Here is a 27,520-nt window from a genome sequence, read left to right as displayed (position 1 = left end):
AAACTTAAGTTCAATATGAAACCATAGCAACTTGAATCATTCAAAACGAATTTGAAACGAAGAGATGATGGGTAAAACAAAATTGGATAAATTTGCTAGTTTTAGCTACGAAAATTTTGTAACAAATCTAGACTAAACATATCATAACCAATTTATATTTTATTATACATATTATGAAATCTTGGGATACCATAGACACGTATACAATGTTTTGACATATCATATCGACACATCTATATATATATTTCGGAACAACCATATACACTCTATATGCAGTAATATTTGAGTTAGCTATACAGGGTTGAGGTTGATTCCAAAATAATATATATATTTTGAGTTGTGATCGAGTCTGAGACTTGTAGACACTGGGTCGTGGATTGATTCGAGATAATATACATCTAACTGTGGACAACTAGTTGTAGGTTACTAACGAGGACTGCTGACTTAACAAACTCAAATCATTAAAACGTAATAAAAATGTTGTAAATATATTTTAAACATACTTTGATATATATGTACATATTTGTTATAGGTTCGTGAATCGACCAGTGGCCAAGTCTTACTTCCCGACGAAGTAAAAATCTGTGAAAGTGAGTTATAGTCCACTTTTAAAATCTGATATTTTTGGGATGAGAATACATGCAGTTTTAGAAATGTTTTACGAAATAGACACAAGTAATCGAAACTACATTCTATGGTTGAATTATTAAACCGAATATGCCCCTTTTAGCTTGGTAGCCTAAGAATTAGGGAACTGGCCCCTAATTGACGCGAATCCTAAAGGTAGATCTACGAGAACTAACAACCCCCATTCTGGAATTTGGAATGCTTTAGTACTTCGAGTTTATCATGTCCGATGGGTGTCCCGGAATGATGGGGATATTCTATATGCATCTTGTTAATGTCGGTTACCAGGTGTTTACCATATGAATGATTTTTATCTCTATACAGATTGCGAAATGCCTGATATGAGATGTGATATAAAAATGAAATCTTGTGGTCTATTATTATGATTTGATAATATATAGGTTAAACCTATAACTCACCAACATTTTTGTTGACGTTTTAAGCATGTTTATTCTCAGGTGATTATTAAGAGCTTCCGCTGTTGCATACTAAAATAAGGACAGGATTTGGAGTCCATGCTTGTATGATATTGTGTAAAAACTGCATTCAAGAAACTTCTTTCGATGTAATATATTTTTATTGTAAACCATTATGTAATGGTCGTGTGTAAACGGTATATTTTAGATTATCATTATTTGATAATCTACGTAATGTTTTTTTTAAACCTTTATCGATAAAATAGAAGTTATGGTTGTTTTAAAAATGAATGCAGTCTTTGAAAAACGTCTAATATAGAGGTCAAAACCTCGCGACTAAATCAATTAATATGGAACGTTTATAATCTATATGAACGGGACATTTCAGGCTAGCCCCCTTGTGGCTTTCGAGTTTTAATGAAATGTTTTGCTTTTCGTAAAAAAGCCGCCCTATCACCACGAACGGGTGGTAAGCAATGTTGCAAAATTCGCTATTCGGGAATTAATCGGTCGGAATTTTGGAAGGAGTTATCGGCAATTCGGTGATTAATCGGATTGTAATTTATATATTTAAATATTAAATTTCAAAAATCATGTGTAATATAGAAGAAAACCATAAACATAAAATTTAACATAAATATCTAAAATTGTTCAATTTGTTCAAAAACTCTAAAGTTTTAGTTTAAATTCACGTTAAAATGTTGACCAATTTTGACTTTCACCGACTTTGATTACCAAATTCAATTGATGTTGACTGATTAATTAAATCAATTTTTGAATATTGAAAGGAGTTGCTCTTAAAAATGAATAATCCAAGATCAGTCGTGGAAATCAGGTTTTTTTACAACACTGGCGGTAAGGAAGCAAAAAGTCGCCGAAATAAACTCACTCCGCCGGAGAAGGAAGAACCGACGTCGGAAAGAAAAAGGGAAAAAGGTAAAGAGATGCGAAAAAAGAAAAAGAAATGCCAGCAGAAGAAGAATCATGAACCACCAGAGGCCACCCTACCCCGAGAACGGCGGTAAGGGTGTTCAAGGTGTTCGGAAAAATGAACTCCAATGGAAAAAAACGCCTCGAAAAGGAAAATTAACCGGGAAAAGGAAAGAGAGGCTAGACGGGACCTTCGGAAAGGTGTTAGAGGCCGAAGACAGTCCCGGAGGGAGGTAAGATCTAGTGTTGATATTTTTTTAGAAAGAAGTTGGAGCAAAGAGAGACGTTAACTTATACTTCAATTATTGTGGGTTGCTACATTAATTATTCAATTGTTGAGGCCTCTTTTAATTGTGAGCCCACTGTCAATCTAACCAAGTCTTTTACTGCTGAATTGTTAAGTGGATTGCTGGTTTATAGTGTCACTTATATAAACTTGAAACATTTTACAGTATATGGATTTTTAAGTTACTTGAGCTTCTGGTCTTCTGGATTGTTGAGTGGGGTCACATGACCTTACTATTGAGTAAAATGTATATGGATCCGCCTCCGATAAAAGTGATAATTATCGTGATTAAGACTTATTATTAAGTTATAAGAGTTACACAATAACTTGTGGAAGTGACATCATACTGCTTCATTATGGTGAATAATACATAATGCATAATAGTTTAGGCATAATAATGGATAAATAATATCTTTAACATAATAATATGTCTAACAAATAGGCAATATACGTTAGAAACCCCATTGATTTGTTAAAAATTTAATGAGATGAATATTGTTGGGAAGTTATCCCACATCAGTCATGGACAAAAACAAATGTATGCATATAAGCCTAAGGGGAAGTCCCTCTATCACCAATTGATTTTAGAAAAGGATGAACTCTTGGACTTATGTGTTGTGCATGTTGTTAGACTATACGATTTAATCAATTATGTCATGGTATCAGAGCACAGGTAAACGATTTTACATAGCGAGTACGAGTCAGGCCCCCATGTGTGTGCCGCCGTCGCTACAAACAAAGAGATTGAGTCATGCCTTCTTCTTGCCTCCATCTCTACAACTATTCCACGCCTCGATGTGAGGGGGCGTGTTGGGAAGTTATCCCACATCAGTCATGGACAAAACAAATGTATGCATATAAGTCTAAGGGGAACTCCCTCTATCACCAATTGGTTTTAGAAAAGGTTGGACTCTTGGACTTATGTATTGTGCATGTTCTTAGACTATACAATCTATCAATTCTGTCAAATATGATACTAACAAGTTTCTTTTGAATTACTTTGAAGAACCTAGAGAAGATTATCTCGCAATTGGTGTCCCTCTTTACGAAGCATCGATTAAATGTGATTGGAAAGCTGCTAAATTTATTTTTGATAAGAACCAAAAGCTAGAGCTGGTGAGGTACTGTATCACCGAAAATGGAGAAACCACACTTCATGTTGCATCATCTGCAAAAGGTCCCAAACATGTGGACGAGTTTGTAAAAAGTCTGCTGGAGTTGATGACCAAGGATGATTTGGCTCTTGAAAATGAAAATTACAACACCGCCTTCTATTTAGCAGGTGTAGCTGGAAACATTAACGCTGTTAAAATGATGTTGGAAAAGAATATGGCCTTGTTAATAATCCCCGGTTCTAATAAGAGTATGATGTCGTTGTATGTGGCTGCCTTGTTTGGACATCATGAGGTGGTCAAGTATATGTACGAAAATTCCAATGAGTTGATGGACGATGGTTGGACATTTCAGAATCGTGGTTGGCTGCTTGAGAAATGTGTCGAGAACGATATGTTTGGTATGTTATATCCATTCATTATTTAATGTACAAAAATCTATATGCTCTCACACAGTGATTGTAAATCTTTTTCAGACATTGCACTAAAGATAGTTGAAAAGCATCAGAAACTTGGTACTGGAGGTGTACTTGGAATTTTGGCTCGAAAACCTGAAGCATTTCCTGAAGCAAAAAGTGATAATAAATTTAGAAGTACCATCAATTTGGGTAAACGTCTCTGCTATTCGATGTTAACTAATCTTCGACATCCTCAAAATGAGCATCAAGAATTGGGTAAGGTAAGTGTACCCGCTAGGGAGGCTCACAAGACTGAACCATCTAACATCACAAGAACCATCAAGTCAGGTAAACATCTCTAGTTTTGGTATTTGTTACACATTAAATCGTCTCTAGTTTTGGGGTGTGTGTTTTAATCAAAAGGGAAATATATTTTAGAAGGGAAAGGGGAAAGTGAATTTTTATAATTTTTTTTTGTTAGCAATTTTTTCATAAACATTAATATTAGGTGAAATTATGAACATTTAAAAAAAGACACTTTGTGATGCATGTTATAAAAAGCTCGAATAATAACATTAATCACAATGAATGTTATTCCTGATGACGTCAAGTATAACTTTCATCGTGATAAATGTTATTCTTCGAGCATTTTCTGGTCAAAATAATAACATTCATCACTAAATGTATTTTTTAAATGTTATATTGTTATCCGATTTTGACATTCATGACTAACTTTTAAAAAAAAAAAAAAAATAGAAATTTACTTCTCCTTCAATCCTAAAATTCACTTCCCTATTGATTAGCTTATATATATACATACATACTAGTGAAATGACCCGTGGAATTACGGGTTTGTTTAAACGATGATATGTTTTAGGTATTAAGAGAACGTAAATGCTAAAGTTATTTAGTTTAATGACCAGTGAAACCACATATTTCGACTAAGAAACTTGTCGTTGTTTTTACAAACATATTGATATACTTAACTTAGTCAGAATAAATGAACTACATTTATTCTCCCACCAATTTCTTTCAATTATGATCACAATTATTATTTTTCTTATCATAAAAGCTACATTACAACATTTTATTGAGACATGTATTTCGCATACATATGTAATGTAATTAATCCTGTAAAGAAAACCTATATTTGAATAATAATAATATAATAATACTCCATCCATCCCACTACAAGTGTCCAGTTACTTTTTGCACAAAGTTTTAGAAAATTTCACTAATTTCATTATCCACCAATGAGAAATCTTCTCTCTCCAGAATAACCTCTTTTGATTGGTTGAAACATCAAGTGGATACTTGAAATGGGACAGCTCAAAATAAAAAGGTGGATATTTAGGATGAGACGGAGGTAGTAATAAAGTTTGTTCTAAAATTGAGTATTTATAATTTAATAATTATTATTGGTAATAACAAAGTCTCTTTAATTTTTTTTTTTAAAACTCAAATACAATTATTATATCAAGGTTATACAATATGTTGCAAAGTTTGTACATGTGTTCATGGTGTATTTTGTTAAAGATTGTATAATTTTTTTTAAAGTTTGTACATATACTCATGGGAGTGTTTCACCATAAAGTTGTACATAATGCTTCAAATATTGTAAATATGTTCCTAGGTTATTTTATCATAAGGTTACATAATGCTTCATATATTATACAATTAACATGTTAATATTTTTGATAAAAATAATTAATTATTTTAATGACATCATCATGAGGGGTTTAGAAATGTTTTTATTTCTTTTTGATTATTTTTTTTAAACTTGGATAATTCTTATTTATGACATTATTATTTTTGAAATTTATATTATACTATAAAATAGATCTTAAATAAATAAATAAAATACTTAATTAATGTTAATGACATCATCAAGATGGCTCAGATTTTTTTCTTTTTCTTTTTGATTTTTTCTTAACAAAAGAATTAGTCTAATAATGACATCATCATTATAGAATTTTAATAAAATTATAGATATACACATTATATAAATCGCGTGATTATAATCTTATGTATCAATTCCTGATTAATTCATGCCACCTGTCAACTTTTCCTTTATTCATGTCACGTGTCACTCTATCAATTATTTCCATATATTAATCGAGTTATTAGATTTCCTAATTTAATTTAATATACAGATTTCATTAACTAAAATATTATATTATATTACAATGTAATGTTATATTATATTAATATTATACATTATATATATTATATTATCATAATAAAAATGTTTTAAATAATATTAAATAATATTTTTTGAAACAATACATTGATTTAATATAAATATTTATAATATTTATTTATATAATAAATGGTTATATATTGAAAACCATTTACAATGTTTTATATTTTAATATACATTATAAAATAGACAGATATTTCTTTATTAACGTTATAATATTATTTATAAAGGATATTTTTATAGATTATTTGTCAACTGAAGTTAAAATGATTCCAGCGGACGGACTCATAAATTTATGCGTTAATATTCAATACTAATGTTTTCGATACAAATGTCATCAGCAATAAAGAATTTTTTTTCATTTTAATTGTATTATACATTTGACAAGTATCAGTCTTAACGTTATCGACTCTTAATTTATACAAATTTCGTGTAACGCACGGGCTCATAAAACTAGTATATATATATATATATATATATATATATATATATATATATATATATATATATATATAGTGAAAGGATCCAAAGAAAATTAAGTGAGAGAGAACCCATTGAATCTACAGATTGAGCTCAATCTGCCCACACATATTAAGCTCAATCTGCAATAATATCTAAGTTTTATAATTTTTATATATTGGTATCACCAACTTGGCGTCTTCTGTGGTTGTTTTCAGTTTTTGCATATATTGGATCAAAGTTCGGCGCTCCCAAAAAAGAAAAAAATGCACTGCCCTTACTAACATTCATATGGAATGATATTGCAAAAAAGACTAAGAAATCAATTGATGATATACTTAGAGGGCTACCTGATCAGAAGCAAAACCAAAAGTCAGCTTCTGGGAATGTAGATCAAGCACATCAATTGCAAAAACTGATTTCTGAACGTATTGTGAACATGCATGCTGAAATTCAGAACGTAATTAAGAAACACAATAACTCAGATCAAGCTTTGGAACTACAAAATCTCATTTCAGAACATATCGCGAAAATGCATGTTGAAACTCAAAACATGATCAGAGTGCCTGCTGGCACAACCTCAAAACATCCAAACGCACCATCACCGGGAAATGCGATAAGAACGTACTCTAATCGGGTACTCTTTGTTGCCACAGAAATGGGGAATACGAAATTATTAATTGAGCTCATCCGTCACTATCCTGATTTGATATGGAAAGTAAACGATGAGGGGCTAAGTATATTTCATATTGCAGTCAAACATTGTCATGAGGGTATCTACAATCTATTGTACGAGATAGGTGATAATGCTAAAAACGAACATATATTTCATAGCATTATCCCTCAAGAAAGACAAGCTTTTAGTTGCAATTGTTCTATTTACAAGTGATATTCGTTTAAATAATAAAAGGTGAAGACAAAAGACAGATTCGACGAATTGAAGACGCAAACGACCAAAAAGCTCAAAAGTACAAATTACAATCAAAGTGGTTCAAATTATTGATAAGAAATGTCTCAAAATTACAAGAGTACAAGACGCAAAACGCAAAATACAAGATATTAAATTGTACGCAAGGACGTTCGAAAATCCGGAACCGGGACCAGAGTCAACTCTCAACGCTCGACGCAACGGACTAAAAATTACAAGTCAACTATGCACACAAATATAATATAATATTTAAATAATTCTATAAATTATTTATATATTATATATTATATTAAAAACCGTCAGCAAGAAAGAAAACAAGCTCATGTGAGTTGGAAAAAGAGGCCATGCGATCGCATAGCCTGTAGGTGCATTTTCCATGCGATCGCATGGCAGTAGGTATCAGGCCACACTCCTATAAATTCGCAGTTTTGGTTGATCAAATATCCATCTCTCTCTCTATCTCACTCGTATATATATATATATATATATATATATATATATATATATATATATATATATATATATATATATATATATATATATATATATATATTATATTTTAATTTTAATTTTAAATTCTAATAATAAGGGTATGTTAGCGAATGTTGTAAGGGTGTAAGTCGAAATTCTGTCCGTGTAACGCTACGCTATTATTAATCATTGTAAGTTATGTTCAACCCAGTATTGTAAATCTCCCGAGATCTCCCCGAGATCTCCCCCGAGATCTCGTTTTTAAAAGGCAACCGAGACGAGATGTTCATCTCCCGAGATTTCTCAGTCAGCGGGTTCAAACTTAGTCAAAGCCACGATTTCTCGAATTTTCTTGCTAATTTGTAAGATTTTCTTGTAAAATTCGTAATTTCTAAGAATTTTTCGCTCATTTCTCGGATATTTTTGTAAACAATCTCGTAAAAACGTATATAAATATACATACACTTATGCTTTTATGTATATTTTTATTAAAAAAACTTAAAAGTCAACGGAAGTCAACGTCCGAGATCTCCCCGAGATTATTCCGAGATGCTGAGATCTCCTTAAAAAGTCCAAACGAGATCTCTCCGAGATCCGAGTTCTCCAACCTTGGTTCAACCTTTTTAAATTAATGTCTCGTAGTTAAGTTATTATTATGCTTATTTAATGCTGAAGTAATCGTGATGTTGGGCTAAATATTAAAATTGGGTAATTGAGCTTTGGACCATAATTGGGGTTTGGATAAAAGAACGACACTTGTAGAAATTAGACTATGGGCTATTAATGGGCTTTATATTAACTAAATGATACCTCGTTGATTTAATATATAGACTTATAATTTGACGTATTTATATATAACCACATACGCTTGACTGAGTACGGTGGGCGGGATATCTATAAATACCAATAATTGTTCATTTTACCAGACACAGAACTGGATTAATAGTTAATAGACTTGTTGAAACAGGGGTGGATTACATTCAAGGGTAATTGGTGTAATTGTTAACAAAGTAGTAAAACCTTGGTTTACACGCAGTCGATAACCTGGTGTATTCATTAAACAAAGTATTAAGACCTTGTTACAATTCGAATCCCCAATTAGTTGGAATATTTGACTTCGGGTATAAGGATAATTTGACGAAGACTCTCGCACTTTATATTTATGACTGATGGACTATTATGGACAAATCCGTATGGACATATCGAATAATCCAGGACAAAGAACAATTAACCCATGGTACTAAACTAAAAACAACACGTCAAACATCATGATTACGGAAGTTTAAATAAGCATAATTCCTTTATTTCATATATAATTTATTTTATTTCATATTTAATTGCACTTTTAATTATCGCACTTTTATTTATTGTCATTTTATTTAATCGCACTTTTATCTATCGTACTCTTTAATTATCGCAATTTTATTTTATCGAAATTTTATCGCAATTTCATTATCGTTATTTAATTTACGCTTTAATTTAAGTTATATTTATTTTTAAAATATATTAAGTTTTAACTGCGACTAAAGTTTTAAAATCGACAAACCGGTCATTAAACGGTAAAAACCCCCTTTTATAATAATAATACTACTTATATATATTATATATATTTATACAAATATAGTTTTAAAAATATAGCGTTAAACTTGGCGAGTTCCCTGTGGACGAACCGGACTTACTAAAAACTACACTACTGTACGATTAGGTACACTTCCTATAAGTGTTGTAGCAAGGTTTAGGTATATCCATTCTATAAATAAATAAATATCTTGTGTAAAATTGTATCGTATTTAATAGTATTTTCTTGTAAAAATATAACTATTTTGTATACACCACCTCGCACACATCAAGTATTTTTGGCGCCGCTGCCGGGGACACTAAAACGCCGAAAGCGCAATGCTATAAAAAAAAGATTTTTTAAGTTCTTTGTATAAAAAAATATACGTTTTAAATATTAAAAATACAAAAAATATAAAAAGAAAAACAAAATATATATATATTTAAGAGTTGTTTAGAAATATATAAAATTATAAAATATTTCTATTTCTATTTTTAGTTTGTAAAAATATAAGTTTTATTTAATTTATATAAATACTTTTTATAAATATTTAAAAAGAAAATTAAAACAGAAAAAATATATATATAAATCAATCGGCCCGGTAATGTTGAAGCCCAATTCCTGGCCTGGAAACCTAGCCCATGCGATCGTATGAGCCCGAAGGCAAACATCCATGCGACCGCATGAACCTGTCTGACACGCCCGAGTTGACTGGTAACATCATTAATTACGGAGTATATTATTATTATTATTATTAAAACCCTAATTAGGGTTTGGTTTTTAATTAATTAGTTTAGTTTTTATTATTAATTTGTATTTTTAGTTTAATTAGTTTTATTAATATATAAAAATTAATAGTTTTATAAAATAAATAATATAAAAATAATATTTTTATAAAAATTGTACTTTTTACAACTTTAAGTTAATTTTTATATTTTGTTTCTTTTTATTTGTTTTAGCGCAATATTTTTATATTTTTCGCCCGTATTTAGTTTTAAGTCATAGTTTTTGCCGTAGTTTTTTTTTTATTTCTAAATTTTTAGGCTTTGCTGTAAAATCCCTTAAGTGCTTTTTCTTTAAGACTAAGATTTAGGTGCTTTAAAATTTTGCAACGCCGTTTTAATATTTTAGTATCTTTTTAAGTAATTGCCGTTTTGGAGATAGTATTTCTTTTAAGCTTTAATATTTTTAGACACAACTTTTAATTCTTAGTTTCTAGACTTTTTAGTTTCGACGCGCTACTTTCTTATTTTTATATTTCGACGCCTATTATTTTTCGACCTTTTATTTTTCGACGTTTTTCGACGTGCTCTTTTTCTTTCTTATTTCTCGACACTCTAGTTTTTAGGACTTAGATTTTTTTCTATTTCTTCTCTAAATTTCTTTAAATTTCAACGAAAAATTATTTTAAGTGGTTAAATTGATAGACATTCAAAATTTTCTGGTTCGTAGTAATAGTTGGATTTGTTAGTGGCGAGTTGTGGGCTTTCGATTTAAAGGGTCCTGGCTACCTGCTGCATCTATTGGCTATTTGAAATGTGGGAAAAAGTAGAAAAGTCTATTAATTTGATAACTTATATAATTTTTATCTTTTATAACTAACAGGATATTCAGTGAATGCACCGAGCAAAACGTTCACCACCTTTTGTACGTTCACCACCTGTAAGACACCTAGCCAATATTGTCGCCGTTGATTTTTCTTTAGAATCATCATCCAGTCGACCAAGTACTCCAATTCAAATTTCCGATAATCCATTTTTTGAACCAGACCTCACAATTGAGAATCCGGAGGATATTCAGGGACAATTCAGAGATCCTGAACCACTAATCTTTCCTCCGGAACCACCAATCATTCAAACGGAAATTTTCAAGGAACAAGCCATTAAATCAGAATACTCTAGTGATTCAGATTCAACAAATTCAATCATGGAAAATCTGGAACCTCTAAGTATGGAAGACCGAATGAGAGCTAAACGCACTGGTCAAGGTCACGCAAAGGACAAATCCTACACATGGTAACTAATCAATGCCAATTTAGTGGTGCGCCGAAGGAAGATCCAAATGAACATCTTCATACATTTAATAGGATCTGCACACTATTCAAAATCAGAGAAGTGGAGGATGAATAGATATATCTCATGTTATTTCCCTGGACTTTAAAGGGAGAAGCCAAAGATTGGTTAGAATCGTTACCTGAAGGGGCGATTGATACATGAGACGTTTTAGTTGAAAAATTTCTTAAACAATTCTTTCCGGATCTAAAGCCGTAAGACTTCAAGGAGAAATTGTTACGTTGACGCAAAAGCCAAATGAAACTTTGTATGAGGTGTGGACAAGATTTGGAAAGTTATTGAGAGGATGTCCGCAACATGGTTTAGACACTTTCAAATAGTACAAATATTCTACCAAGGATGCGACATCACTACACGAAAAGACATCGATATAGCAGCTGGTGGTTCCATTATGAAGAAAACCGCAACTGACGCTTACAAAATTATTGATAACACTGCTTCCTACTCACATGAGTGGCACCAAGAAAAAGATATCGTTAGATCATCTAAAACAGCTAGAGCCGATTCTAGTCATGACTTCGATTCCATTTCTGCAAAGATAGATGCTGTCGAAATATGAATGGAAAAGATGACTAAAGATATTCACTCAATAAGAATTAGTTGTGAGCAGTGTGGAGGACCACATTTGACAAAAGATTGTCTCAGTATTGAACTAACAATGGAACAAAGAGAGAATGTTTCATACATAAACCAAAGGCCTGGAAATAATTATCAGAATAATTATCAACCTCCAAGGCCAATCTACAATCAAAACCAGAACTATAACTCAAATGTCCCATACAACAACCAACAAGGTCCTAGTAATCAACAAGTATCCAACAATACTTACAATCAGCAAAGACCTATTTTTCAAAATAAACCACCACAAACCGATGATAAAAAGCCAAATTTAGAAGATATTATGTCGAAGCTAGTTGAATCTCAAACTCAATTTTTCACATCTCAGAAACAAATCAATGAACAAAATGCTCAAGCATTTAGAAATCAACAAGCTTCTATTCAAAACTTGGAACAAGAAGTGAGCAATCTAGCAAGGTTGATAGGTGAAAGAAAATCGGGAAGTCTACCTAGTGATACAAATGCTAACCCCCGGAATGAAACAGCTAAAGCCATTACCACAAGAAGTGATATTACACTTAAACCACCTGAAATGCCTGTAATTTCTGATGACTCTATTCCTACTCCACAAGAACCACAATTTGAGCAAGATAAGGAAACAGAACCGGTAGTTGAAAAGGTTAATGAAGATAACACAATTAAGGCTAAACCTTATGTTAAACCATACCAACCACCACTTCCTTACCCGAGTAAAATGAGAAAAGAGAGACTTGAAGCCGAGCAATCTAAATTCTTGGATATGTTTAAACAAATAAATGTAAATCTTCCTTTCATTGATGTAATTTCAGGAATGCCTAGATATGCTAAATTTCTGAAAGATCTAATCACAAATAGAAAGAAAATGGAAGAACTCTCGGCTGTTACTATGAATGCTAATTGGTCTGCAGTACTATTGAATAAGATACCAGAAAAATTATCAGATCCAGGAAGTTTCACAATTCCATGTTTTCTGGGTAGTCTTAGTTCAATAGAAGCATTGGCAGACTTAGGTGCTAGTATAAATTTAATGCCGCATTCACTATACGCTAAACTAGACCTTGAAGAATTGAAACCAACACGAATAAGTATACAACTAGCAGATCGATCAGTAAAATATTCTAGAGGGATAATGGAGAACATGCTAGTTAAAGTTGGTACTTTAGTGTTTCCAGTAGATTTTGTTATTCTGGACATGGAAGAAGATTCTCGAGTTCCTCTCATATTAGGAAGAGCATTCTTAAACACGGCTAAAGCAATAATAGACGTGTTTGGTAAGAAACTGACCATAAGTATAGAGGACGAGAGTGTTACCTTTTCAGTTGATAGAGCAATACAACAACCGCAATCTGCAGATGATACATGTTATTATATTCAAACTATAGATTCACATGCAAAATTGTTAGAAGAATTTCCAAAACTATAAGGAACAGGAGAATGTTCTTTAGGAGAAGGAACTGAACCAATTGATGAAACTCAAATGTTAGCTACACTTATGGCTAATGGATATGAACCAACAACAGAATAAATTCAAATGCTAAAAGAGGAAGACAGATATCGATATAAATCATCGATAGAAGAACCACCGACATTAGAGTTAAAGCCACTTCCAAACCATTTGGAATATACTTATTTAAATGGTGAATCTAAATTACCTGTAATAATATCGTCTTCTCTTACTGAAAATGAAAAATCACAACTCATTTTTGTGCTAAAGGCTCATAAATTAGCTATTGCATGGAAGATTCATGATATTAAAGGAATAAGTCCTTCGTATTGCACACATAAAATCCTTATGGAAGAAGGTCATAAAACGTATGTGCAATGCCAATGAAGACTAAATCCTAATATGCAAGATATTGTTAAGAAAGAAATTATTAAACTGCTAGATGCAGGTTTAATTTATCCAATCTCTGATAGTCCATGGGTAAGCCCAGTTCAATGCGTACCTAAGAAGGGTGGCATGACTGTCATCACAAATGAGAAAAATGAGCTTATTCCTACTAGGACTGTAACAGGATGGCGTGTTTGTATTGATTATAGAAAATTAAATGACGCCACCAGAAAAGATCACTTTCCCTTACCTTTCATTGATCAAATGTTGGAATGATTAGCCGGAAATAGTTACTATTGTTTTCTTGATGGTTTTTCCGGATATTTTCAAATTCTAATAGCACCCGAGGACCAAGAGAAAACCACATTCACATGCTCTTATGGTACTTTTGTTTACAAACGCATGCCATTTGGACTTTGCAACGCCCCTGCAACCTTTCAAAGGTGCATGATGGCAATTTTTCACGACATGATAGAAGAATGCAATGAAGTTTTCATGGATGACTTTTCAGTCTTCGGTGATACTTTTGAATCATGTCTAGTTAATCTTGAACGAATACTTATTAGATGCGAACAATCAAATCTAGTTCTTAATTGGGAGAAATGCCATTTCATGGTTAAAGAAGGCATCGTTCTTGGTCATAAAATTTCAAAGGAAGGAATTGAAGTGGATAGAGCTAAATTAGATGTAATTGCTAAACTTCCACATCCCACCAATGTTAGAGGAGTTAGGAGTTTTCTAGGGCATGCAGGTTTTTACCGACGTTTCATAAAAGATTTTTCTAAAATTGCCACTCCTATGAACAAACTCCTTGAAAAGGATGCTCCATTCATCTTTTCAGATGAATGCATCAAATCTTTTAATATTCTTAAAGAAAAACTCACTAATGCGCCGATCATGATAACTCCAAATTGGAATCTACAGTTTGAACTTATGTGCGATGCAAGTGATTTTGCAATGGGAGCCGTTTTAGGACAAAGGATTGAAAAACGATTTCAACCTATTTATTATGCTAGTAAGACGTTACAAGGAGCACAAACGAATTACACAACTACTGAAAAAGAACTCCTTGCTATTGTCTTTGCTTTTAACAAATTTTGTTCATATCTCGTTCTAGCTAAAACGGTGGTCTATACCGACCATTCTGCTCTTAGATACCTATTTTTGAAACAAGATGCTAAACCAAGATTAATCCGTTGGATCTTACTCTTACAAGAGTTCGATATTGAAATCTGAGATAAAAAGGGAGCAGAAAATCTCGCCGCTGATCATCTTTCTCGTCTTGAAAATCCCGAATTAGAAGTTCTAAATGAATCGGCCATACAAGACAACTTTCCTGATGAATATCTATTGAAGATAGATTATAATGAAATTCCATGGTTTGCAGACTATGCAAACTACTTAGTATGTGGATTCCTTGAAAAAGGATTATCGTACCAAAAACGAAAGAAATTCTTTAGTGATATAAAACACTATTTCTGGGAAGATCCACATTTGTTTAAAAGTTGTCCCGATGGAATAATACGCCGATGTGTATTCGGAGATGAAGCTAGTCAAATCTTAAACCATTGTCACACATGACCAACATGAGGGCATTATGGGCCTCAGCTCACAGCAAGAAAAGTTTACGATGCTGGATTCTATTGGCCTACAATTTTCAAAGACGCACACCTTCTTTGCAAATCCTGTGATGCTTGTCAAAGGGCCGGAAAAATAAGTCAACGTGATGAAATGCCACAAAATGTCATTTAAGTATGTGAAGTATTTGACATTTGGGGTATTGACTTTATGGGTCCATTTCTAAAATCTCATAATAATCTCTACACTCTCGTTGCCATTGATTATGTATCTAAATGGGCGGAAGCACAAGCTCTCTCGACTAATGATGCACGAGTTGTAGTTAACTTTTTAAAACATCTTTTTGCCAGGTTTGGAACACCGAAAGCTTTAATAAGTGATCGGGGTACTCATTTTTGTAATAATCAACTTGAGAAAGTTCTCAAAAGATATGGAGTAACTCATAAAATCTCCACTGCTTATCATCCACAAACAAGTGGACAAGTTGAAAATACCAACCGAGCTTTAAAACGTATTCTAGAGAAAACCGTAGGATCAAATCCGAAAGAATGGTCCATGAAATTAGAGGATGCACTCTGGGCTTTTAGAACAGCCTACAAAACTCCAATTGGAACCACACCTTTTAAACTCGTTTATGGAAAAGCATGTCACCTTTCATTAGAAATTGACCACAAAGCATTTTGGGCTTTGAAGACATGTAATCTTGATTTACATGAAGCCGAACGTCTATGGTTAAGTCAATTAAACGAATTAGAAGAATTAAGACATGAAGCATATGAAAATTCGTTGATCTATAAAGAAAGAATGAAGAAATGGCATGATAAAAGAATCAGAAGTTCAAAAGAATTTAAAGAAGGAGACAGAGTTCTTCTTTTTAATTCACGATTCAAGCTATTTCCTGGAAAATTGAAATCAAGATGGTATGGACCATTCATAGTCAAAAGAGTTTTCCCATATGGAACAGTAGAGTTAATAAATTCAAATGGGATTGAATTTAAGGTTAATGGTCATAGAGTTAAACATTACATAGATAATCCAATGGAAGTTGAAGATGAAATTAATCACAATTTCGACACCACAGCTAACTAAGTGTGGGAAGGTTCGAATCTTTTTGGGGTAATATGTATTTCTGTTAGAGTTAGATATTCGGTTTTCGTGTAGTTCTCGAGAATGGAATCCGAATGGTCTTTCCCTAGCAGACCCTAAAGAACTAGTCTTCTCCCCCCATTCTGAATTTTTATTTTTTTTAGGTTTACGAGATGAAGAATTCCTTTGATCTGAACCATGGTCTAATGCTACACGCTTTGATTACTAAACGTAATAATGACACACTCCCGAGTGACCTGGTATCAGTAATAAGAGCCAAATTGGACGGAGTAAGAAAAGAACTCAGGAACGATCATAATAAGTTACATTTTGGTAAATGAAAATCAAAATCCGCAGCGAAAAGAAGAGCACGACACCTTGAAAGATGTCACAAATACGGAAAATGGTCACACGAAGGGAAATGCTCGACGAATCAAACATATTCCAATACCGAGTTCATTACTTTATGCAAAGAAGGACCGTTCATATGTTTCGAAGAAAAATCGTTGAATGCTCGAGGTTATGCCTATGTAGCTATGGAAAACCAATTAGTCCGACTATCTTATGAGTGGGCTAAAGTAGGTCACTGAGAATTATATCTCACAGAAATATACTGAAACTGGAGGTGCATCATCATCATCTAGACAACCACAACCAGAACCTGAACCAGAATATGAGACGCAATACGAGCCAGAACCCGAACAAGAACCACAACAGGAACAACAACATCAACCTGATCAACACGTACCTTATTATGATCCACTCCAATTTGTTAATGCCTTTATAGTATTTCCGATGCATCCACCAGTAGAATACCCAACGATTCCTGAACACACGTTGCATCCTAATCTGAGATTCGATAGAAGCTGGAGAGATTACCCAACATATCAAAGTAACAAATTCAAACTGATACCGAAAAATGTAGAAGTGCCAAGGGTAATCGATTGGGAGCCTTTAGAAAGGGTCCAACTTGCTAACTCAGTTAGACATCATTTGATCCAAAGGTATGGCAGCTCTTCTTTTCACGATTGGGAACGTCTATTCACCATTCGTAGACCTGTATATAAGGAATGGTGTATTGAGCTTTTGAGTACTATAGCGTTAAATACAGATGTAGATAGATTAGATGATAAAAGTTTTCTTAGATTTATACTTGGCTGTAGGATGTACAGGATGTCCATGCTGGACATGGCCAGGGCTTTGCAGATATATACTCCTGGTGAATTACTACTACCCGATTATATGAATTTGATTTATCGTGGTGAAAGGGTAGATAGGAATTTTGACGTGAACGCCGTTTGGAGGCGTATGTCAGATTATAATATTTTTACACTGGGAGGAAAACACTCCTACTTACATATTAACAAAACCGAGCTTCGTATAATTCATAGATTTTTGGCTAACTCGATTACACAGAGAGGTCACAACAAGGAGAAAATGACCTTACATGATTTATTTGACCTAAAGTGTATTCGAGACCCAAGAGGCTTTGTTAATATCCCTTACTGTGTTGGTTTTTATTTGTCTAAGATGGTAGAAGGAATACAGGAAGGAGGAATAATAGGAGGAGGTATTTTTGTTACTCTCATTGGAGAGTATTTGGGTGTAGATAGGGATCAAGGTGGTCCACTTATGGTATGTAGGGAACAGGTTGAGCCTTTAGGATTGAGGGTCTATCAGGGTGCAAAGGTATTGAAAAGTAGACGCAATCAGGTAGTACCCTATGAAGGTCGTCATCCACAGGTAGAGAGAGGGTCAGATGAGGAAATGGAGGAAGCGGATGACATTAGGGATGTCATTAGGGAGGCTATGACTGACGTCTACCAACGTGTAGATGAGGTGGAAATGACAAACGAGGATAGATTTGGTCGGATGGAGCAGTGGCAAGCCCGGAATGATTACAAGCATTCCAGGCAACGACAGCATGATAGATGGGACTATCATCAGCGTCAGATTATGAGCCGGCTGTCACCTCAGGATCACTACGTACCGACCCGACCTGCTTACTATCCTCCACACCAGCCCGAGATGAGACCACCATATACTCTCTACGACCCTAACCAGGCCTATCAGTACACCTATCACCAACCATGGAACCCGGACGACGACATGAACTGGAACCCCTATCCAGATTGATATAGTTCCTGTTGGTGATTTCTATGGTTTTTATCTTTTTATTATTTTTATTTATTTATGTTTAAACATATGATATTGTGATACATTAATGTATTGTTTTATATTTTTATTATTTTGTACTAATATTTCATATTTGATTCGAAAGTGGGATTTTAAGTCCCATTTCAAATTACCATGCATGTTTATATTTGTATTGTATGTATTTTATTTCATATACACAACAGGGTAAAACAACGCATTTTCAAAAACTGGCATTAAGTTCAGCAAAAGCTACTGATTTTGACGACAAAACGAAAAACAAATGTGATGTAACAACAAGACGGAATGAACAAATGATGTGCACCATTTATCTTTCAGCAAACAAACGCGAATATGTTTGGAAACTTTGGTAAAATTTAATCATTTTTCTACGCTAATCACCCTCAATAATTTAAATTATTACTGATTTCTTGCAAATGAGGGCATTGCAAGATCTTAAGTGTGGGAAGGGGTTAAATTCTTTCAGATTTTTAAATTTTTAACTTATACACTTGGTTACCATTAAAAATACTAATAACGCAGTAGTTGTATTAGAATCTAGTGCTCTCTGATAATAAAGAACAGCCCTAGTCTTATATACTGACTACCCAATTCTAGTAAAATTTTCAAAATTTTCAATTAAATGAATTCAAAATCATGTTTATACATATTTATGAACGATAAAACTAGGTGTTAACACCGAAATTATTGTTACCTCGGAAAGGACATAAATTGAGAAAAAACCAAAAATGTTAGAATTCATTTAAAATGGAATAGAGGACAATAAAAAGGCAAAGAAAATAAAAGCCAAGTGTGGAAAAAATTCATCAAGTTATTTAAAACATATATCACATATTATTGTACAAATAATTGAAGATACTTTTGTTTTGGACAATATTAATCAGTTTTACCCAGTAAATTGTAATATATTTGAAAGAAAGATGGAGCTACACGAAGAATCAATTCCATCATTAAAAGGAAGTAAAGTCTTCCAAAAAAGACACGCGCTTCTTGATTTAGGTCAAGAAGTTGTCGTCCAGACCAGTTGTAGAGTCTACGAAAAACCTTGAAAAGTTTTCTCAAAAATCAGCTGGAAATCCACGGACCTCAGCATCAAACAGGGTCGCCAAGTGGTCAGACTTATCCTAACCATGAGAGGATCTGTCTTGTAAAATGGGGAGGGCGCCGTGCAAATTAGCTTGATAAGACTAATGAATCAGACCCCTAGAAAAGGATAATCTCCTTAAAGATCAAAAATCAGCTTTTAAGCCTGATATTACTCAATCCTAGAGATTGACTTTAAAGATTGAGAATTACAAACTCATGAAATTCGATGATATCTAAACTCGAGCTTGAACGAGAAAATATTTTGATCAAAATTACAAACCGATTTGTTTTCTAAAAACCCTATTTTCAATGCGTTCATTACCATTGAACGTAAAATCCTAGGAATTCACCTGGAATTCATTAGGTCACCTGAACCAAATCGGGTGTCAACCGTAAGAACGGTGGTTTCATAGCATGGTCAAAGAAAGGACCTTGTGCCAGACCGAAAAACCATAAGGGTGAGCTTTACTATTGCTCCTACCAAGGATAGTAATTGCATCCGACACGTTAAAGACTATAATTAAAAGCATGTCATGGGACATTGCCCTAACAGTTGCTTGTTCAACGCTTTCCTTTACAACCGGACGGTAGTTTACCGAAAGGTAATATACGGAGCAAGTATACTGGACGTGTTGCTTTTCCAATACAAGGTTAGCAAGTGGGTGACACAAAACCACAAGTTTTGAGCTAAAATTTTCAAATCTGAAACCCACCAAACCCACAAAAACAATTTGCAAACACGGTGAAGGGTTATTCCGGAAAACTTATCTAGGGTAAAAGCTAGATTGTATTTTCAAAAGTTCAAATGTTTTCATAAAGATCCAATTTCCTTAAGGATCTAAATTTTCATAGTCATGTGGGACTGTAAACCACAACGTTACTATCATTGTTTATACCGCCGTATAGAAATCACTGATGTACAAAGTGTGAAGAATAAAGAAGTGATTCTAGTATTTTTATTTCAAGAATATATTGCTTAAGGACTAGCAACACTCAAGTGTGGGAATATTTGATAATTCTAAAAACGAACATATATTTCATAGCATTATCCCTCAAGAAAGACAAGCTTTTAGTTGCAATTGTTCTATTTACAAGTGATATTCGTTTAAATAATAAAGGGTGAAGACAAAAGACAGATTCGACGAATTGAAGACGCAAACGACCAAAAAGCTCAAAAGTACAAATTACAATCAAAGTGGTTCAAATTATTGAGAAGAAACGTCTCAAAATTACAAGAGTACAAGACGCAAAATACAAAATACAAGATATTAAATTGTACGCAAGGACGTTCGAAAATCCAGAACCGGGACCAAAGTCAACTCTCAACGCTCGACGCAACGGATTAAAACTTACAAGCCAACTATGCACACAAATATAATATAATATTTAAATAATTCTATAAATTATTTATATATTATATATTATATTTAAAACCGTCGGCAAGAAAGAAAACAAGCTCATGTGAGCTGGAAAAAGAGGCCATGCGATCGCATGGCCTGGAGGTGCATTTTCCATGCGATCTCATGGCAGTAGGTATCAGGCCACACTCCTATAAATTCGCAGTTTTGGTTGATCAAATATCCATCTATCTCTCTATCTCACTCGTATAATATATATATATATATATATATATATATATATATATATATATTATATTTTAATTTTAATTTTAAATTCTAATAATAAGGGTATGTTAGCGAATGTTGTAAGGGTGTAAGTCGAAATTCTGTCCGTGTAACGCTACGCTATTATTAATCATTTTAAGTTATGTTCAACCTTTTTAAATTAATGTCTCGTAGCTAAGTTATTATTATGCTTATTTAATGCCGAAGTAATCGTGATGTTGGGCTAAATATTAAGATTGGGTAATTGAGCTTTGGACCATAATTGGGGTTTGGATAAAAGAACGACACTTGTAGAAATTAGACTATGAGCTATTAATGGGCTTTATATTAACTAAATGATACCTCGTTGATTTAATATATAGACTTATAATTTGAAGTATTTATATATAACCACATACGCTTGACTGGGTACGGTGGGCGGGATATCTATAAATACCAATAATTGTTCATTTTCCCGGACACGGAACTGGATTAATAGTTAATAGACTTGTTGAAACAGGGGTGGATTACATTCAAGGGTAATTGGTGTAATTGTTAACAAAGTAGTAAAACCTTGGTTTACACGCAGTCGATAACCTGGTGTATTCATTAAACAAAGTATTAAGACCTTGTTACAATTCGAATCCCCAATTAGTTGGAATATTTGACTTCGGGTATAAGGATAATTTGACGAAGACTCTCGCACTTTATATTTATGACTGGTGGACTATTATGGACAAATCCGTGTGGACATATCGAATAATCTAGAACAAAGAACAATTAACCCATGGTACTAAACTAAAAACAACACGTCAGACATCATGATTACGGAAGTTTAAATAAGCATAATTCCTTGATTTCATATATAATTTATTTTATTTCATATTTAATTGCACTTTTAATTATCGCCCTTTTATTTATTGTCATTTTATTTAATCGCACTTTTATCTATCGTACTCTTTAATTATCGCAATTTTATATTATCGCACTTTTATCGCAATTTCATTATCGTTATTTAATTTACGCTTTAATTTAAGTTATATTTATTTTTAATATTTTACATTAAGTTTTAACTGCGACTAAAGTTTTAAAATCGACAAACCAGTCATTAAACGGTAAAAACCCCCTTTTATAATAATAATACTACTTATATATATTATATATATTTATACAAATATAGTTTTAAAAATATAGCGTTAAACTTGGCGAGTACCTATGGACGAACCGGACTTACTAAAAACTACACTACTGTACGATTAGGTACACTACCTACAAGTGTTGTAGCAAGGTTTAGGTATATCCATTCTATAAATAAATAAATATCTTGTGTAAAATTGTATCGTATTTAATAGTATTTTCTTGTAAAAATATAACTATTTTGTATACACCACCTCGCACACATCAATAGGCTCCATGAAATATTTGATAACTCCTCTAAAAGATCCAAAGGAAAACAATATGTTGCATTTAGTTGGAAAGATCGCAAAGCAAAAGCGATTACAGGACGTGTCAGGCGTCGCTTCACAGATGCAAAGAGAACTATTGTGGTTTAAGGTATGTACATATATTCCTCAAAAGTTAGTTTTATCTTAACAGGGAAACATTCAAAATGAGTAAACATGTGAATTTTAACTAACTTACTTATGAATCGGTCGACTTGAGTTGTGTTTTATTTTATAGGGTCAAACGTTGACTAACTTACTCTTATAAAAGTCACAACACAATAATCATAAAACTCTTCATATTGTCGAATTTTTATGCTTTTTCAAACCATAACTATCACATCGAAATTTTTACTTTTTATGAGAAATAGTGGAATAAAAATGGTTGTGGGTCAACCCGTATCGTCATGTTCTGACACGCTAGAAAAGTGACCCATAGTGACCTGTTATTCAATTCGATTTTCTTGACTCATCTAACGATGAGTATAAATTTGAAGTAGTCAATGACTATTCTACTTTATTTGTCTAACAGGAAGTAGAGGCTATGATTCCTCCTTCTCACAGAGAACGGAAGAACAAAGATGGTCTAACACCATACGAGTTATTCACTGTGGAACACAAAGATCTAGTTACTGAAATGTCCCGTTCATATCGATTATAAACGTTCCATATTAATTGATTTCGTTGCGAGGTTTTGACCTCTATATGAGACGTTTTTCAAAGACTGCATTCGATTTTTAAACAAACCATAACCTTTATTTTATCGATAAAGGTTTAAAAATATTACGACAATTATCAAATAAAGATAATCTAAAATATAGCGTTTTCACACGATTATTACATAATAGTTTACAATAATATTACACATCAATTTAAATCTTCGAATGCAGTTTTTAAACAATATTATACAAGCATGCTGACTCCAACTCTTGTCCATAAATTAGCATGCAACAGCGAAAGCTCTTAATAATCACCTGAGAATAAACATGCTTTAAACGTCAACAAAAATGTTGGTGAGTTATAGGTTTAACCTATATATTTATCAAATCATAATAATAGACCACAAGATTTTCATTTCCATTTTTTAATAACATGCAATCTGCATAAAAATCATTCATATGGTGAACACCTGGTAACCGACATTAACAAGATGCATATAGAATATCCCCATCATTCCGGGACACCCATCGAACATGATAAACTCGAAGTGCTAAAGCATTCCAAATTCCAGAATGGGGGTTGTTAGTTCCCGTAGATCTACCTTTAGGATTCGCGTCAATTAGGGGCCAGTTCCCTAATTCTTAGGCTACCAAGCTAAAAGGGGCATATTCAATTTTGATCATTCAACCATAAAATGTAGTTTCACGTACTTGTGTCTATTTTATAAAACATTTATAAAACTGTATGTATTCTCATCCCAAAAATATTAGATTTTAAAAGTGGGACTATAACTCACTTTCACAGATTTTTACTTTGCCGAAAATAAGACTTGGCCACTGGTCGATTCACGAACCTATAACAAATATGTACATATATATCAAAGTATGATCAAAATACATTCACAACATTTTTATTACGTTTTAAGGATTTAAGTTTATTAAGTCAGCAGTCCTCGTTAGTAACCTACAACTAGTTGTCCACAGTTAGATGTACAGAAATAAATCAATATATATTATCTCGAATCAATCCACGACCTAGTGTCTACAAGTCTCAAACTCGATCACAACTCAAAGTATATATATTATTTTAGAATCAACCTCAATCCTGCATAGCTAACTCAAACATTACTGCATATAGAGTGTCTATGGTTGTTCCAAATAATATATATAGATGGGTCGATATGATATGTCAAAACATTGTATACGTGTCTATGGTATCCCAAGATTATATAATATATGTTAGAATACTTGTATAATACAATATAAGTTGGTTAAGTTATGATTTGTATAAATTTGTTACAAATTTCACGTAGCTACAACAAGCAAAATTATCCAATCTTGTTTTACCCATAACTTCTTCGTTTTAAATCCATTTTGAGTGATTCAAGTTGCTATGGCTTCATATTGAACTTAAGTTTATGAATCTAAATAGAAAAAAGTATAAGTTTATAGTCGAAAATACAGGTTACAATTCGTTTTTGTAAAGGTAGTCATTTCAGTCGAAAGAACGACGTCTAGATGACCATTTTGGAAAACATACTTCCACTTTGAGTTTAACCATGATTTTTGGATATAGTTTCATGTTCATAAGAAAAATTATTTTCCCAGAAGAATAGCTTTTAAATCAAAGTTTAGCATAGTTTTTAATTATCCAAACCAAAACAGCCCCCAGTTTTACTACGACGACGTATATCCGGTTTTATGGTGTTCTTCGTGTTTCCAGGTTTTAAATTATTAAGTTAGCATATCATATAGATATATAACATGTGTTTAGTTAATTTTAAAAGTTAAGTTATAAGGATTAACTTTGTTTGCGAACAAGTTTAGAATATACTAAACTATGTTCTTGTGATTACAAATTTAAATCTTCGAATAAGATAGTTATATATATATATATATATGAATCAAATGATGTTATGAACATCATTACTACCTCTAGTTTAGTAGGTAAACCTACTAGAAGTGACAAGAAATGATCTAGCTTCAAAGGATCTTAGATGGCTTGAAAGTTCTTGAAGTAAGATCATGACACAAAAACAAGTTCAAGTAAGATTTTTACTCGAATTATGATAGTTTATAGTTATAGAAATTGAATCAAAGTTTGAATATGAATATTACCTTGAATAAGAAAAATAACCTACTGTAAATAATAAAGGTTTCTTGATCTTAGATGATTACTTGGAATGGATTAGAAAGCTTGGAAGTAAACTAGTAAACTTGAAAGGATTTTTGAAGTGTTCTTGAAGTGTTCTTCCTACGATGATTATGGCTTGAATCTTGAAGTAATTTTTGATGAAGATGATGATTAGTTACTGGAATTTTTTTTTCATAAGTGTGTGAAGGTGTTGAGAGAGAATTAGAAAGAGAATTGGAAGTGAAATGGAGTGGGTGGTGAGTGGTGAAGGGTGAGTGGGGTTAAAAGGAGTTCTTGTTTTGTTTCCTTGCTCATAAGTCATGCTAGTTGCTAAATGATGGTTCCCACATGTGTTGGTGACTCACAAGGGCTACTAAGAGCTGATCATTGGAGTGTATATACTAATAGTAAATACATCATAAAGCTTTGTATTGTACGAGTACGAATACGGGTGCATACGAGTAGAATTGTTGATGAAAATGAATGAGAGTGTAATGGTGACCAACTTTGATATGTATGAGTGTTTTGATATGTGTCTTGAAGTCTTCCAAAAGTGCATTAATACATCTTAATACACTACATGTGTATACATTTTAACTGAGTCGTTAAGTCATCGTTAGTCGTTACATGTAAGTGTTGTTTTTGAAACCTTTAAGATAACGATCTTATTTAATGTAGTTAACCCATTGTTTATTATATTTAGTGAGATGTTAAATTATCATATTATCATGATAACATGGTGTATGAATATATCTTAATACGATATATATATTAAAATGTCGTTACAACGATAATCGTTATATATAACTCGTTTCGAAACTCTTAAGCTAGTAGTCTTGTTTTTACATATGTAGTTTATTGTTACTCACTTAAGGATATATTTAATTATCATTTTATCATGTTAATCATAGTATATTAATATCTTAATATGATACATATGTATTTAGTAAGACGTTGTTATAACGATAATCATTATATATATCGTTTCGAGTTTCTGAATTCACTAGTCTCATTTTTATGTATATAACTCATTGTTAATATACTTAGTGAGATATTTAATTATAATAATCTCATGTTAACTATATATATATAACCATATATATATCATCATGTAGTTATTACAAGTTTTTAACGTTCGTGAATCGCCGGTCAACTTGGGTGGTCAATTGTCTACATGAAACCTATTTCAATTAATCAAGTCTTAACAAGTTTGATTGCTTAACATGTTGGAAACATTTAATCATGTAAACATAGTTTTTCATTTAATATATAAACATGGAAAAGTTCGGGTCACTACAGTTACCCAAGGCGAACAGTGGATGAAAGACACTACAAATCAATGTATGGTTGTCGCAGCACTTATTGCAACGATGGTATTTGCTGCAGCTTTTACAATTCCAGGGGGTTATGACCAAAATACTGGTATACCAATGTTCCGTTCGAAAGCAACACTTGCAGTTTTTGTTGTAGCAGATGCCATTTCCTTATTCTCGTTTTCAGCTTCCATTCTCATGTTCTTGTCTATCATCAGGTCTCGATATGCCGAACGTGATTTCTTGGAATCATTACCCAACAAGTTGATGTTAGGTCTTGCAACTCTCTTCCTATCTATAACAACCATGACGCTAGCTTTTGGTGTCAGCTTTTTTGTACTTTACAATAAGGGTTTTCTATGGATTCCAATTCTTATTTGTGTATTTGCCGTGATGCCAGTCCTCCTATATCTTAAGTTGCAATTCTCATTGTTTGTCGATGTAATTCGGTCAACATATGGCTCTAGGTACCTCTTTAAGCCCGCTAAACATGTTCTTTACTATGAAAACCTGAAGGTGTAAGTGCCGATTTATGATGCATATTGTCTGTTTCAAATG

At 32.7% G+C, this 27,520-nt stretch overlaps 1 protein-coding gene across 1 annotated transcript; it reads left to right on the top strand.

The window, feature by feature from the left end:
- Nucleotides 1–1,846: 1,846 nt before the first annotated feature.
- LOC139900251 (uncharacterized) lies at nt 1,847–27,484 on the top strand. Its single transcript, XM_071883041.1, has 9 exons — nt 1,847–2,064; nt 2,926–2,932; nt 3,202–3,772; nt 3,848–3,979; nt 6,647–6,778; nt 7,022–7,228; nt 22,823–22,968; nt 23,389–23,500; nt 26,949–27,484. The coding sequence occupies exons 1-9, from the start codon at nt 1,847–1,849 to the stop codon at nt 27,482–27,484; spliced, it is 2,061 nt and encodes a 686-aa protein (XP_071739142.1).
- The last annotated feature ends 36 nt before the right edge of the window (nt 27,485–27,520 follow it).

The sequence above is a fragment of the Rutidosis leptorrhynchoides genome, chromosome 3 (genome assembly GCF_046630445.1).
Source record: "Rutidosis leptorrhynchoides isolate AG116_Rl617_1_P2 chromosome 3, CSIRO_AGI_Rlap_v1, whole genome shotgun sequence".
Lineage (NCBI taxonomy): Eukaryota > Viridiplantae > Streptophyta > Magnoliopsida > Asterales > Asteraceae > Rutidosis > Rutidosis leptorrhynchoides.
Note: the sequence above shows the minus strand (reverse complement) of the source record. Positions and strands in the feature narration are given on the sequence as shown.

Coding starts and splice junctions, on each gene's coding strand:
- LOC139900251 (XM_071883041.1), top strand. CDS start 1,847: ATGAATAATCCAAGATCAGTCGTGGAAATCAGGTTTTTTTACAACACT. Junction 7,229..22,822: donor CAATCTATTGTACGAGATAG/GTGATAATGCTA, acceptor ACACATCAATAG/GCTCCATGAAATATTTGATA. Junction 23,501..26,948: donor TCTAGTTACTGAAATGTCCC/GTTCATATCGAT, acceptor GGGTCACTACAG/TTACCCAAGGCGAACAGTGG.